Here is a 14,676-nt window from a genome sequence, read left to right as displayed (position 1 = left end):
TTTTTTTTTTTTGTATAATTGCAAATTTACAAGTGGTATTAGTGAAATAAAACAAAAGTACATTCAGTGAGAATGCCAAACCAAGAATGAATCTAGCTCAAGTTATTATGACTGACGCCTTGGGATTAGATTTTCTTAAAAAACATAAAAATATATCTCCTAGCAATGAAATATGAGGGCCAAATACATCAGTGGTGTAAGTACCTGTAAAAGAAAGCAGAGGTGGATCCATTTAGCTTGTAAGATAAATGCTTCAAAAGAAGAGGTTTTTTTACTATTTTCTGCTGGTTGTTCTGTTGACCTGATCACCATAGCATCTGAGACCAGGTTAACATTAGGACTGCTTTGTTCATACAGATGTGCCGTGCATTATACAGGCAAAGAGCTCCTAGAATGGTCACAGCATATACTGGCATACATGCACTTTTGACAGTGTGTTTTTTCCAAGCTCCAGAGCAAAATAGGGGTGAGGGTGAGAGCATAAGTCCCCTAAAAGCGCTTTTTACCAGTATATGTATATATGTATTAGAGGCTTTACCAACACAGATATGGAGGTCAGGGATCACACCTCTTTGCACTCCTGATCGATATAGTTATGCCAGCAGAATGAGCCCTGAGTGCTTTCCAGTGGTGCATTAAGCAGCATGACCAGCATCCATCACATGTGACTTGTTTTCTGTCTCCCCTAGGGGAGATTTGCAGTGGGAGCACTTTGTTTTGGTAGGGTTTTGTTTGCATTTGTAAATGACTGTGCTGTTTGGTCTTTGTGTTAGAGAAGTCAGGTCAGAGTGGTGTGTCTGCAGTGTGGACCAGAAGTTGGGGAGGTTTGTGGGTAGTCCTTGGTTCCTCGAGGAGTTCGTTCCACAGTTTTGGATCAGCTCCCAGGAAAGCTGTCTCCTGCACAGATGAGCTTGACCTTTATGGTTGCAAGTTTCATTCTCATTCCATCAGAATCAAAGCTCCAATTTTCCCTAATTCGAGTGAGATCAGTCGTTCTACAGTTGGACTGTTTCTGAAGCTACTGTGCATGCACAATTCTTATTGACTTCCAAATGAACTGGGCCCAGTATCTTAAACCTTTGTGATTTACAGAGCAGCTTACTTCCTCTTACAAACAAGTGCAGCTGTACAGACATAGTGGCTATGTCTACACTTGGAGAAAACTTCTAAATAGCCATGCTAATGGCCATTTCAAAGAATACTAATGAGGTGCTAAAATGCATATTCAGCACCTCATTAGCATGCTGCCAGCTGCGACACTTCAAAATTAGCAAGGCTATTTCGAAGTTTTCTCTAAGTGTAGACATGGCCAGTAAGTAATTTTAAAATGCTAATATTTTTTTAAAAACTAAGTCAACCCTGAAAATAAAGATCTGATACAATTACTCCGGACTCCAGCAGAATGCTGATAACTGTACTGAATTTAAGTTGATTTTGGCTTTAAAGAGTGGCAGTGGTTTTTCTCTGTAGCACACAGGAAAAGTGATTTTCAGCTCCTTATTAATGAGAACTGCACATCTCGTTCCCCCCATACGGCATGACAAATTTAAGCGTATGGTGCTTGTCGTTTTTAATTTTCCTTCCGTTTCATTATATTTACTCAGGAGTGACGAAGTGATGATATTCTGCTCAGTCTCTGTCCTCAAGACAAGAATAAGTGGCTGTCTTTTCTAGCATAATTAGGTGTAAAATAATCAACAAGTTTGAATTTAAACTGTCTTTGTCAGATATGAATGTTAACATCTCACTGAGATGAATGAGAACAGCTCACAGCCTCTTGGCACAAAGTGCTGAAACACTTTATGCAAACCCCAGTTTTGGACAAGAAGATCTCAGGGAAGTTGTAGGAAAAGAGATTTTCCCTTCCCCAATCCAGCTGGTTGATGCTGAGCGGCTGCATAGTCACTTCAGCAGTGAATTTGCTTTAATAACGACTTGAGTCCATATGTATGCCAAAGTGAGCAGTTTAGAACTATCCATATAGTAGCTGCTCTCCGTGCCACTTTTCTCTGTGACCTCTGCCACGCTACATTGCTACTGCATGCTGTCCATACCCTTGCAGGGAACCACAGTTGTTCTGCAGTTGTGTTGTATGGCATGCATTTAGCATTTGCCCCAGGAGCTGTGATTTCCCTCTGTCTGAAGTGTCATCTTGAGTCACAAAAATGAAAGCTTCCATTCTGCTGAATCTTGTAGACCTCCAGAAAAGTGCTAATACAATATATCACTGCTGACAAGTTGAGACCAACTCAGGCGCTTACTTATCATAGATGTGTTTGACACAGATTTATTTCTTGATGTTTTCTTATTTTCCTTCCTTCCTTTCAGCATCTGTTTTGTTTGCACTTCCTGCAGTTTTTATAGAAAGGTATTTAAGAAAGGTAGGTGAACTGGTTGTTTGTTATGCATCATGCTTGCTCTCTGTAATGGGTGGTATTTCTGATTCAATGCTTTTTATTATGGACCAAACAGGAGAAGTGAAATACCCATAAGCCTTTATTGATTGTAAAGACCATTAGAACTGGAGTGAAGTAGTACAGGTTGAAGTTCTCTTGTCTGGCAGCATGGGGACCTGAGCAGTGCCGGAAGAGAGAATTTGCCAGAAAACAGGAGATCAATATTTTCTAGCACATTACCAACACTCTCATTGTTTACTGGGCTCTTAGAAGACAGTTGGGGTAAATTACAGCTAAACAACAGCACAGAACACTGAGCTCCAGGACTGGTGGCTGGAAACAAACTTTATGGGACCACAGGAAACGTGGCCACACCCAGAATAAGTGGTCATCCAGCTAACTAAAATCATGCCCATTAAGGACGTTGCCAGAGGAGAGCATTCTGGATTAGAGAGATTCAACCTCTACTGTTCAATGCACTCATTTTTCAACTTCAGGGATCAAGAGTAAAATTTGAAAAATTTGGTCACCAGTGAAGTGAATTATGTGGCTTCAGCCTAACTTTTTATCCACCCTCAAATATCACACAGTTGGGCAACTAAGTGTGTGAATCGGAGGCTGAAGCTGAAATACTTGTTATAAGCCAGGATTATTGACATTTTTGTAGAGGTACACGGAAAAGACTATAACATGTCTAGTTTTCCTTTCTGTGCAGCACTTTCATGAGTAGTAAACGCACCAGAAAAAGCATGATTTAGACAGCACATTAGCAAGAAGACCAGAGCATAACCAAATATGATAAAACATTATTATCCTTTGTAGGTTCGTGGCTCCGAAAGCATTGGTTTGGTGTTGCAGTCACTTAATCTGTTTTTACTGGTAACATTCCCAGCTGTGATGGTTTATAGAATGCAAGCCATAACTCCAGGTGAGAGAGACTTGTTTTGGGCTAGATGTGTTTGTTTTCAGGTGGTAGAAGAAGGGAAGGGGCTGATGGCCATAATACATTGCCTTTAAAATTCAAAATGACAAAAGTATTTAAAAGTTTATTGACAGTCTTGTTAATTTAGTATTACGTGGTCTCTGAACAGCTACACAGAACAACAGGCATTAAAATTCTGACTTTGATGCCATAAAGTTGTATTATTAATATATAAGCACATTCCTTTGACTTGTGTGGCATGCAGAATATGAAGAGAATTCTTCAAGACATTCCATCCTTCTGTTCTAAATATTCTGTTCCTTGGTCCCTCTGTACATATGTGTAGCTTCCATCACCTTCCATAATAATAACAATTTTGTGTATCAAGAGAATTCAGGAGTTTCAGCTCTCCTCTCTGAAAATGTATAATATTAACAGAAACCTTTGTTGGTCTATAGCTTCATATAATAAGTTTGTGCTTGTACAATAAATTATTAGGCCATCTATCTCAAATTCTGATTTAAAGCAGTGAACATACAAGTAGACATTTTAAAAATATATCGTAGGAAACGTGTTCAGGTTTTGCATACTTACGTTCCTTTTCCCAGTCTAGCTGTGTGTAAACAGGTCTTCTTTATAAAAACCTGTTCATTCTGGCAAATATATTCTTTAGGATCCCAGTCTGGCACCAGGTCACTTTTGTTCTAGGGACCTGTGATGTTTTAAAACACTGGATTGTGACTTCAGTGAGGGAATCGGGCTGATTATCAAGGAGAAAGCTGTTGTTTACATACACATAGCAAGGAGTTAGACAAAGGGCCTAAGTTTGGGACCCAGAGCTCTGCAAATGCACATACAAAAATGTGAACCTAATCTGTGGTGCACATGGCCAGTTAAAGGTCCAGCTGCATTTGCAATCACTAAGTTTGCATGTGCATGTATGTGATAATTACATGTGCTACCTGTGTGCACACTAATGAACCTAGGATTCTGACACTTCACTGAATGTACATTGCAGGTTAACCAATTTATGAAACTTTCATATTGTTTATAATCTGCCTGGATGTAGCAGGCAGTTCTTCCAGCAAATAACTAAGCAGAAAAAGGTTTTTTTTTTTTTCTTTCAACACATTTGCCATGTGTAGTACTGCAATAGTAATAGCTCCATCTAGTGAAACAAATAGTAAATCATTGGAAACTCTGGGTGTCACAGAAAAAGTGTATGCATGGCTGCTTGTAACTCCCAACATTATTAGCCTCCAGTGCAGTGATGCTTTCACGTTTTGCATGCTTTGTTTAAAAATACACTGAACAAAAATATTCGTATTCAAATGTTTGAGGGTAAATATGTGAGGTGGGTGACGGTGTTAATTCAGTCAAATGAAATGATGAATGACAATGCATAAAGAAGCTCTTTCAAAGTGGTGCTACTTTCATTTGAAGTGTCACTTAGAGTTTTGCGGTGTGCAGATGAACAGTGTGACAAAGAGCATATGGCTACAGTGCCAGGGAGAAGGAAACCATATTTAAAGAGGCTTTCTCTGACTTGCTTTATGATTTTAACTAACACTGTTTGCCATTAAAAAGTCACAGGTGCCACCATTATTTCCTATACTAAATCTATAGATGGTCTATGGTATCTTTGGTATCCCTGTGTGGTAACACGCTGACAGATGCTTTCTGTTCAATGGTCACTTCTGTTACCCATCTTCTGATTCACAGTTTTGCATGATTTAAGGATTGATTCACCTTCCTAGCACAGCGCAGTTCACACAGTGCTCCTCCATAGCAGCAAGGCCCCTTTCGCTGTAGGGGATTTACTGTGGGGAGAGCTGGCTGTGTTTCCACTGGTGCATCCAGCACTTGCAATCTACTGGATCAATCTACTACTAGACTCAGGGGTATATTGGAGTCTTTCTGGCAGAGGCTTCAATAGAGATCCTCTGGTGCCGTTTTGGCTCTTGTGGGCTTTGTGACAACCTCGATGGCCAGAATCTCTGCTGCAAGGGCCCTGTGCCAAAGTTGGTGCCTATCGTAGACTGGTCCCAAGGTGTGTATAGTTTTAAAAGACAGTCGAGCAGCCAAGTGTCACTTGGTGGATCATTGTAATGAGAAGGAATTAGTGTGCACGTCTATTTTATAGATATGTTTGGCAGGTTGCATAAATATATTGATATCCTTTATTTAATTAGCAAACACAGCATCATTGTATTAAGCTTGTATGTTTGGGGAAAAAAGATAAACCGAACCTGGAACTATCACACTTGGTTATTTTCTCTCTTGTTTCTTAGCTGGAGGGTTGCTGACCATGTTTGTGTATATCATCATTGCAATGAAACTGTTCTCCTACTATCAGGTGAATCGCTGGTACAGGGAGGGAACCCCCAGACCAGTCAGAGGAACGTCTAGAATGCAAGGTCAGCAAATTCTTAACCTTCCTATCGCTATCAGTAGGCACCCAAAAGAATGTGCTGTTGATGTGTGTCTCGGTGGGCTGACTGGTGAAACAGCAGGTGCCTGGGTTCTAATTCCAGTTCTGCCGTGGATTTAACATGTGGCTTTGATCGTCAGTCTCCCTGTCTCAGCTTCTCAATCCATTGATAGAAAATCTCTCTGTCTAGAGCAGGGGGGCCACTCCAAGAATTTGGTAAGCGGTCAAGGGCCACACTCTTCTGTGATATTAATGGAGGAGGTGCAGGATCTGGGATGGAGATTGAATGCAGAAAAGAGTGCATGGGGGGTGTAGGTCTGAGAGGGAGTTTGAGTGAAGGAGGCGGTTATGACCTGGGGCAAGAGATTGGGGTGTAGGAAGAGAGGAAGTATTGGGGAGAGGGTGCAGGGTCTGGGAAGAGTTGTGACCAGGATCAGGGGTGCAGGAGGGAGTACAGAGGGTTTGGGTTGTGACTTAGGGCGGAGGGGGGTGTTGTGAGCTGGGGCAGGGGATTGGGGTGCAGGAGAGGTTTCTGAACTGGAGAAGGAATATAGGTGGAGGTTGCAGAGTCTGGGAGGGGATTGTGACCTGGGGCAGAGGTGCAGGAGGAAGTACAAGGGTTTAGATTAAGACCTGGAGCAGCGAGCTGTGCAGAGCCATGTAAGGTAAGTACCTCCTGGCCAGAGCCCAGCAGGACTCTCGAGCAGGCTTCCTTCCTGCAGCAACCCTGCCACACCACACGAAGCAGCCAGCTGTGGGGACGGTGTGTGTTTCTACGTGCTGCTCGTACCTATTTTAGACCGGGGGGGCCCTACCCATGCTACGTGCGCTGCGAGCACAGCCCAGGCAGCTCCCGTTGGTCAGTTTTTGAGCAATGGGAGCTGTGAGTGTGTGCAGGGTGCTGGGACAGCACACGAAAGCTGGGAATCCTGTGGAAAAGGTAGTGTTAATGACATTGATTACGTTCTGTATGTTAATTCATACAACCAGGATGCTGAATTAATGTTGCCCAAGCAATCTGAATTCTGACATTTCCTAACTTTTTAGGTTTTACAATTTAAATGATCATTTAGCATGGTGTTTTGCATGTAATTTTCCAGGTTTTAAAAAACTTGACAGAATAAGCAGATATTTTGTCCTATGGAACCATACTGACTCCCACGTATGTCACCAGCAGGGCTGGGGTCTTCATCTTGAGCTAGCTGTCACACCTTTTTAGCAGTGAAGACATAGCTAGGACTGGGAATAGATGGATTGAAGTTATTCAAATTCCTCTTTGCCATTGCTTCAGTGGGTTTAGAGTTAAGGTAACGCTGTGCTCATCTGAATATCCCACCCTCAGCCCCTTCCCACTTAGAACCTCTTGCTTGTTTTTTCTAGAGTTGTCTTTTTGTAGAATATTAGCCTTCTCTCATCCTACAACAAGGTCCTGTGTATTGGTTTGCCCCGTCAATGGCAGGTGATGCACATAATCTCAAACAAGAAGGAGAGTGGTTTGTGTAATCACAGAAGGAAGGGGTCAGTCATGCATTTATGAGCTGATTTCTTTTCCATGAAGATGTTTTTATCATGAAAAAGAGGAAGAGCAGTTCAGTGATTAGGGTACTTGTCTGACACTCAGGAAACCCAGCTTCAGTTTTCTGCTTTGCCATAGACATCCTGTGTGATGGTGGGGAAGGCCATTCTCTGCTCAATGCCCCATCTGTACAGTGGGGATAATAGTACTTTCCCGCCTCATAGAGATTTGGAGAGGGCAAACACAATCACTGGAAGTTGTACAAATGTTATAGTACTGGGGCTACCAAAGTGCCTAAAGAGAGAGGTAATGTTGACCCATAATACAAAGTGTTGGAGACTATGCACACAGTGATTAGCAGGAAGTCAAAGGTGGACAGAATGTTGCTGTCACCTCCTTGAACTTTGTAAAAGTTAAGCGCTGTGGCATCAGTCCCGGTGCATTATATAATGTCATCCATGCCCATCAGTTCACTTGAAACAATATGATCGCTATTATACCTTTTGTTAGCAACAGATTCCTCAACCTGTCAGTCCAGAAGAAACGAAAGAGGACAGTCAAAGCAGATTGTGTACCCAATGAACCTGAAAGTAAAAGGTAACATTTCCTTAGAATGCCGCATTTACCACTTCAATGTTAACAGATCAAGATTTTTTAATTATATATGCAGCGTCTTCACTATACCTGGAGCAACTGAAATGCTGGTGGAAGCCTGATAATCAGATGAACAAAAATTACATTTACAAGAATTCTTCTTAAAAGGATATTGTCCCTTAAAAATCACACTTCTGGCTGACAGTGCTTTACTTGCCACTGTTACAAGTTCACTTAAGGCTACTGTTAAGTGGAAGAGGACAGAAAAAAACAGTATGTGTTGTTGGGAAGGAGGAGGGTTAATTTATTTTGTGTATTTGTGGGACATTAGTCAGTTTCACTGTTCCCCATGCATAGTCTATTTTTTGTAGGAGTCTTTCAAGGAGTAGTAGTGTGTATATTGGCAGGTGGGAACATTTTAAGTGGAAAAATGCATTTCTAAAGCCACAAAAATTACCAGTTGCATTCAGGGGCAGATCTGTATCTGTAACTGCTTTTTAAATCATTGTGATTTTTTTTATTAGTTGCCTAACTGGTATTGGTGGTGTGCAAAGATATCCCTACCTTGTCTCAGTGGGAGCTGTGTAGTGCTCAGCACTTTTGAAAATCAGACCACATATTTAGATGCCTTAGTATGATTTTAGGAGCCTCACATTAGACACACATTTTATAGAATCTTGGCCTTAAGCTTGAAAATATGGCACCCATTTCACAGTACCCCCATTTAGCATGCATTCTAGTCATTGGTTCTGTGAAAACTTAACTGTCTTTAAGTGTACATGCACATTGCTCAGAGCCATCACTACTAGGAGTAGGCTCCCAGAGGAGGTTGTGGAAACCTTGCCACTGGAGGGTTTTAAGAATAAGTTAAGGGATGTTCTAGGTTTACTTTAGTAGAGGGGGATGGATTAGGGCCCTTCAGTGACCCTTCAGCCTTACATTTCTAGGATTCCATTATTCTAAAGCTGTTTTGTCCTACTGATCCAGAGATAAGAGCCTTGTCTTTGGTTCAAGGTGCTCTCTTTGCTGTGTTGCCCATTCTGCCATCTCTCTGCATGATTTGTGTTGAATTCTGAGTGAGCTCCATGCAAGCTCCCTAATTTGAAATGTTATGAGAACTGCAGCCTCACCCATTCCAAAGTGTTTTGTGATGCACAGTGAAAGCTTAATACAGTCACAGTCTAAAGAATTGACAAATGTAGCAAAATTTAGCTGTTATGGAGTACACTGCATGGCAATCTCATGCTCCTGTCTTAGCCCTGCTATGACCGTGTGATAAAGTTGCTTAGAAGATGCAAAGGTAAAGGATAAAATCCTGACCCCACTGAAGTGAGTAGTAAACTTCCACTGGTTTCAGAGGGCCAGGATTTCACCCCAAATGAATAAATTCATAAATACTAAAAGCAAATAACATCAAATGAGAATTTTTAAATGAATCTTTCAGTCCCTCTGTCAAGGCTGATCTCCACTCTGATATTTTGAGTGCAAAAGTGGAGGGCCCATAAGAAACCTTAAAAATGCCTTGCCTCAATAGGCTTCTGCTTGAAAGCTTCCTCAGGTGACAAATTCCCTGACCCTGGGAGGGTAGCTGCCACAAACCTCGTGAAATCCCTGCATCCTTTAAAACCCAGAAAGACACACTTGTTACCCTCCTTAAGAGCTGTAAGCCTCTACTCTCTGGGGACTCCACAAGGCACTGTATCACCCAGTGATTGCTGTGCTGTGCGGGGTTTGGTTGGGTGACTCAGCACCAACCACACTTCAGGCTGCTGCTGCATGCCACAGTTTAGCTGTCAGTACATACGTCTACACTGCAATTAGTCACTTATGGCTGGCCTGTCCCAGCTGACTCAGGCTTGCAGGGATTTGGGTTAATGGACTGCTTAATTGCAATGTAGATGTTAGGACTTTGGCTTTAGCCCATGCTCTGGGACCTTCCTACCTTGCAAAATCCTAGAGCCTGTGCTCCATCCTGAGCCTGTGTCTCTACACTACAATTAAATAGTCACTTACGGGAGCCTCGTGACCCTATGTCACATGGCACGTGGCAACCATGGGTATGTCAATCCACAGTGTAAGCTAAATCACCCACCCACTTCTTAAGTGACATTGACTTATATTAGAGGTTGTGCTTGTAGTGTGGGTAAGGCTCTTGCTTTAGATTATTTATCAGTGGAATCTAGGGTGACCATATCTCACCCAGCCAAATATGGGACACAGGGAAATGATGCTGTCCTGGCCAAAACAGGACGGAGAGTTACCTTTTGTCAGAGTCAGGGGTGGTTGCCCTGTGGGGGCTGCAATCCTGCTGGGGGGTGCTCCCTGGCTGCAGGGGGCAGCTATGGCTCTCAGCTGCCCTGTGACTTGGGGGGCCTGGAATGGGACTGCCGCCCCACCAGCGAAGCTGCCGGCAGTGCCAGTCCAGCTCCTAGCTCCCCCAGCTGTGGGAAGCCGGGTGGCAGCTGTGCCAGAGCACCGGTCTGGCTCCCAGCTCCCCCAGCTGCGGGAAGCCAGAACTGGGCGACAGCCGTCTGCACTTGGGGAAAAAGTGGAATGCAGAGCAATTAGTCCCTTTAGCAAAATAAGTTGGGACGCCTTCCTAGCACCTGTAATACAGGGCTGTCCCTCCCAAAACAGGATGGATGGTCACCTTAGTCAAAACACATTTCATTTATGCATTCCTACAGGTTATTTGACGCACAGACTGTGGGGTGAATGGCATCAAGTTACTCCATGGCTCTGTTTATGACTGGAATATCAGGTTGCCTACCCCAGCAATAGGACAATCTCTTTCCCAGTTTCACATAGCAACACTACACTTTCAGACAAGGCGTGTATTGATTGAAATCACAGTATTTCACGTTAAAATAAATATGGTCCAATTTGGGTAGCTATTCTAATTCTAAAGTTGATTTGCCATAAAATGAATTTTTTAAAACCTGGTATTTTTCTTCTTCCCCAAGATCTCTACTACTTCCTACTAGCTCCCACACTTTGCTACCAGTTAAATTTCCCAAGACTAAAGCATTGTCGGCAAGGCTATATCATCAGAAGATTAGTTGAAATGGTAAGAACAAGGCATTGCATTTCAAACTATCCTCTTCTTTCCTCGCACTGCCACAGTGAACATATCAGACCTTGAGGTTTCACATTTGCATACGTTCACTTGCAGGCTGAATGTGACAGTCCTGAGCCAGACATTTTTTCCCATGTATTTTGCAAACACAAGTAAGCTATTTCTGCTATGTTAAATATTTTCCAGGTCTGTCAGTCCCTGAAGGGTTAGAAGAATGTCCTAGGACATCCTTACAGCTCTTCGTCTACCTGGGATGGAACGCCACCCTAAAAATGCTGCAGTCAGCAGTACTTCCTGCAGCTCCTCAAGCTTCATTGAGGCAAATAGGATTGCACTTTTGTTGTGAAATGTCATCAAATAACACAAATTTCAGATTTTTAATTGACATTTTTGTGAAAATGTCCCTTCTTCACAAATCCATTTTTATCCCCACCCCGTCTTTAGAACACTCGAATGAGAAATGAGTTTTGGCTTTCATAGATCATCTCTATATGGAAGCCCTCTGATGCCCCATGCTGCCCCTTAGAACCCTGTGCTACAGCAAGTTGTATGCTAAAGTTTTCTTTTGCAGCCTGTAAAGTGTTGGCCACTAGAGTCACTGAATCTGATGTGATGCCTCTTGAACTCTCCTGTCTCCAACCAACATAACGAGCAAAGGATCAAACTTAGCATCCAAACGTGGACCATCCACGTAACAGCTCATTGCACGGCTTTTACTGCACCAGATCAGCTGATTTGGCCAGTTAATGCAGGGAATTCACAAGAGTAAAATTGCATTGCAGACTCCATCAAGACACACATGACAAGTCCTTGCGTTTTGAAGATGTGGATGTTTGACATCTTGTGTTAGCTTGAATAATACGCTGGGAAGTATGCCAATCATTAGACCTTCCCCAGAAGACTGCAGCACAAGATGTTTCAGTGTCAGTTGTACTTAAAGATTGTGGAGTGGTTATGACACTTAAATACAAGATAGAGTGGAGATTTTGCAGTGATGCCCCAGAATATAGTCAACTCAGCCTAAGGGAACTAACTCCCCAAAACCTTCTCTTGTTGTTTTCTTTGCAGATTTTTCTCTTTCATCTCATGCTGGGGCTAATACAACAGGTATATTTTTTGTCTATGGGATTCAGCTACTGTACATAATGATGACTCTGTGAACCATAGATTACCACTTAATGCTATAAGCTACTTAGGTCTGACCTTCACTACTTCATTTTCTTTACTATCAAACTCACCTCCCTCCCCTGCACCTACCTTGATACACGCAATTTGGAAATGGGAATTTAAATGATTGTTCTATCTCTAGCTGCTTAGACTGAGGCTATAGCTACACTCCAGTGCCTATGCCAGCATAACCCACTACCATGGGCACAGTGTACACTGACAGAAGAATTTTTGATACTATAAGCACACCATGGCTCTCATCAATGTTAGTTATGCCGACACAAGCACTCTTCTGTTGGCCTAGCTGTGTCTCCACTGAGGTTTTGCCATCATGCCTGTCTAACATAGCTATGCCAGAACAAGTTCTACCTGTAAGCTAAGACAGTTAGTGCCTCAGAGAACTACCATGAGACCACAATGCAGATATAATAACAACGTAAAGATTGCTAAAGTTTCAAGGAGTGAGACAAGGTGGAGGGGAGTTCTCCACTCCTAGTTGTATTGTATGTCCCCACCACCTGCTATCTTGCTCCTCTGTAGCTGTCCATGCTTCAGGCTATGTACTATGAATCCACAGCAACGAAGGGTCCTGTGGCACCTTATAGACTAACAGAAAACTTTTGAGCATGAGCTTTTGTGAGCACAGACTCACTTCATCAGATGCTGGTCTGTTCCAAGATCAGCATCTGATGAAGTGAGTCTGTGCTCACAAAAGCTCATGCTCAAAACTTTTCTGTTAGTCTATAAGGTGCCACAGGACCCTTCGTTGCTGTTACAGATCCAGAGTAACACGGCTACCCCTCCGATACTATGAATCCACAGGTGCTTGTGACAGAGAGTATAGGGGAAGTACGGCTGTGTCCCTCATCACCAAGCGTTAATTGTCCTGCAGCTTCCTCAGGTTTCTCCCCATCTCAGCTGCTCCTCCCCCAGCAACCTGGAAAACGTTTAGTAGCAAAGATCTAAACCAGTGGTGGGCAATAATTTTTGATAATTCCAAGATTCTGGGAAGTGGTCCAGGGCTGCACTTCTCTGTGGAGAGGGTGTAGGGTCTGGGAGGGAGATAGGGTTGCCAATGGGAGCTGCAAAGATTGGCTTGGGGACAAAGTCTCCCTCCCCCACACATTATGCAGCACAAAGAGGCACATATAGCAGCCAACAGCTTTGAGTGCTCTGGGGCAGTGACGTGCAGAGAGCCTGTCTGAGGGTCCCGACGGGGCAGGCTGGGAGCCAGATGCAAAGGCTTGCCTGCCCTGGTGTCAACTGTGGGGTTGGGTTGAAGTGGCAAAGGAATTTGTACCAGGACTTCCAGAGAAGTCAAGATTTAATGAGAAGACTAGATCCTCAACCTAGTGCACAGATATCCATGCCCCATATTGGTCTGTTTCTACATTGGTTCCCAATTGCTACCCTAAGACCCGGTTCATCAGCTCATCCGATTCACTCTCTGTCCTCAGCGATTGCCATCTGCCTTGTTACTCAGTAATTTCTGATCCAGGATGTGTTCCAAAGACAGCAGCAGTGGCAACTGCATGCAGCCTAGAGAAGGATTCACTTAGCTGTGGATTTTTTTTCAGTAATCAAACATAATTTAAAGTGCATTGTAACAGTCCATCAGTGTAACAATCCATCTGGTAAACTGCTAACTTTACTAATGAACACAGAGCTCTTATTACTGCCTGTTCATCTACGATGCCCCTTTTTGCACCATGAGAGCAAGTGCTTAGGCTTCTTTATCATGCTAACATACCCCCATATAATTGACTGCCTACCTTTGCTCATAGCTAGAGAAAGTGAAAGTGCTGTGTGCCCCAAAATGTCAATGGGACCTGCACACACTAATGAAGGGGATGCAGATTCCAGATCCAGGTCTGAACTCAAGCTGAAGGCATTATAGAACTTCATTGTCTTTACATCCGAAAGGAAGTGCTACCCATGAGGAAAACAGTAGTCATCCAGCAGTTTGGGATGCAGCTGTTTTAACAGGATGTCAGATGTCCTCCCAGCTATTCAGGTGGTACAACAGTCTCAGGAAGAGCTTGTATGCTAACCAGGCAGCACTTGCACTTTTTCATCATAGCAGAGACAGCAAAGAATGAGTCACTTTACAATGCCTTCTAGAAAGAACTGTTCATAGGCTCAACTTGAAATATGTTTCCTTTTTTTTTCTAGTGGATTGTACCCAACATACATAAATCAATGAAGGCAATAAATGTAAGTACTCTAAATAACACATGGTTATTTTGTTGCACCAAATTGTGATTCATTCAGACCTGAGCCAGAGATAACATTCATCTATTTTGTTTATTTTTCCAGGAAATAGAGTCCACCCTGCTCACCGAATACATCTTAAAGCTAGCGGTGAGGTCAATCTGTATGCTTTTTCGCTCTGAGTTAACTCGATGTTTGGTGGGTTATTTATAGAGATATACCTATCTCATAGAACTGGAAGGGACCTTCAGAGGTCATAGAGTCCAGTCACCTGCACTCACAGCAGGACCAAGCACCATCCCTGACAGATTTTTTTAACCTATTTGCCCCAGACCCCAAAATGGTCCCCTAAAGGATTGAACT

At 42.9% G+C, this 14,676-nt stretch overlaps 1 protein-coding gene across 11 annotated transcripts in view; it reads left to right on the top strand.

Annotated features, from left to right (window-relative positions):
• Positions 1–14,676, top strand: part of LOC142020639 (diacylglycerol O-acyltransferase 1-like) — a 45,565-nt gene that overhangs the window by 12,103 nt on the left and 18,786 nt on the right. For all 11 annotated transcript variants that reach the window (XM_075008693.1, XM_075008691.1, XM_075008697.1 and 8 more), the window contains 8 exons: positions 2,329–2,381; positions 3,219–3,324; positions 5,610–5,735; positions 7,776–7,862; positions 10,823–10,926; positions 12,004–12,042; positions 14,275–14,316; positions 14,419–14,463. In XM_075008693.1, the coding sequence (XP_074864794.1) occupies positions 2,329–2,381; positions 3,219–3,324; positions 5,610–5,735; positions 7,776–7,862; positions 10,823–10,926; positions 12,004–12,042; positions 14,275–14,316; positions 14,419–14,463 (602 nt within the window). The remainder of the gene's footprint in view (positions 1–2,328; positions 2,382–3,218; positions 3,325–5,609; positions 5,736–7,775; positions 7,863–10,822; positions 10,927–12,003; positions 12,043–14,274; positions 14,317–14,418; positions 14,464–14,676) is intronic.

The sequence above is a fragment of the Carettochelys insculpta genome, chromosome 14 (assembly GCF_033958435.1).
Source record: "Carettochelys insculpta isolate YL-2023 chromosome 14, ASM3395843v1, whole genome shotgun sequence".
In the NCBI taxonomy this organism is placed as follows: Eukaryota; Metazoa; Chordata; order Testudines; family Carettochelyidae; genus Carettochelys; species Carettochelys insculpta.
The sequence above is the reverse complement of the archived record's forward strand: the minus strand, read 5'-3'. Positions and strand labels throughout refer to the sequence as shown.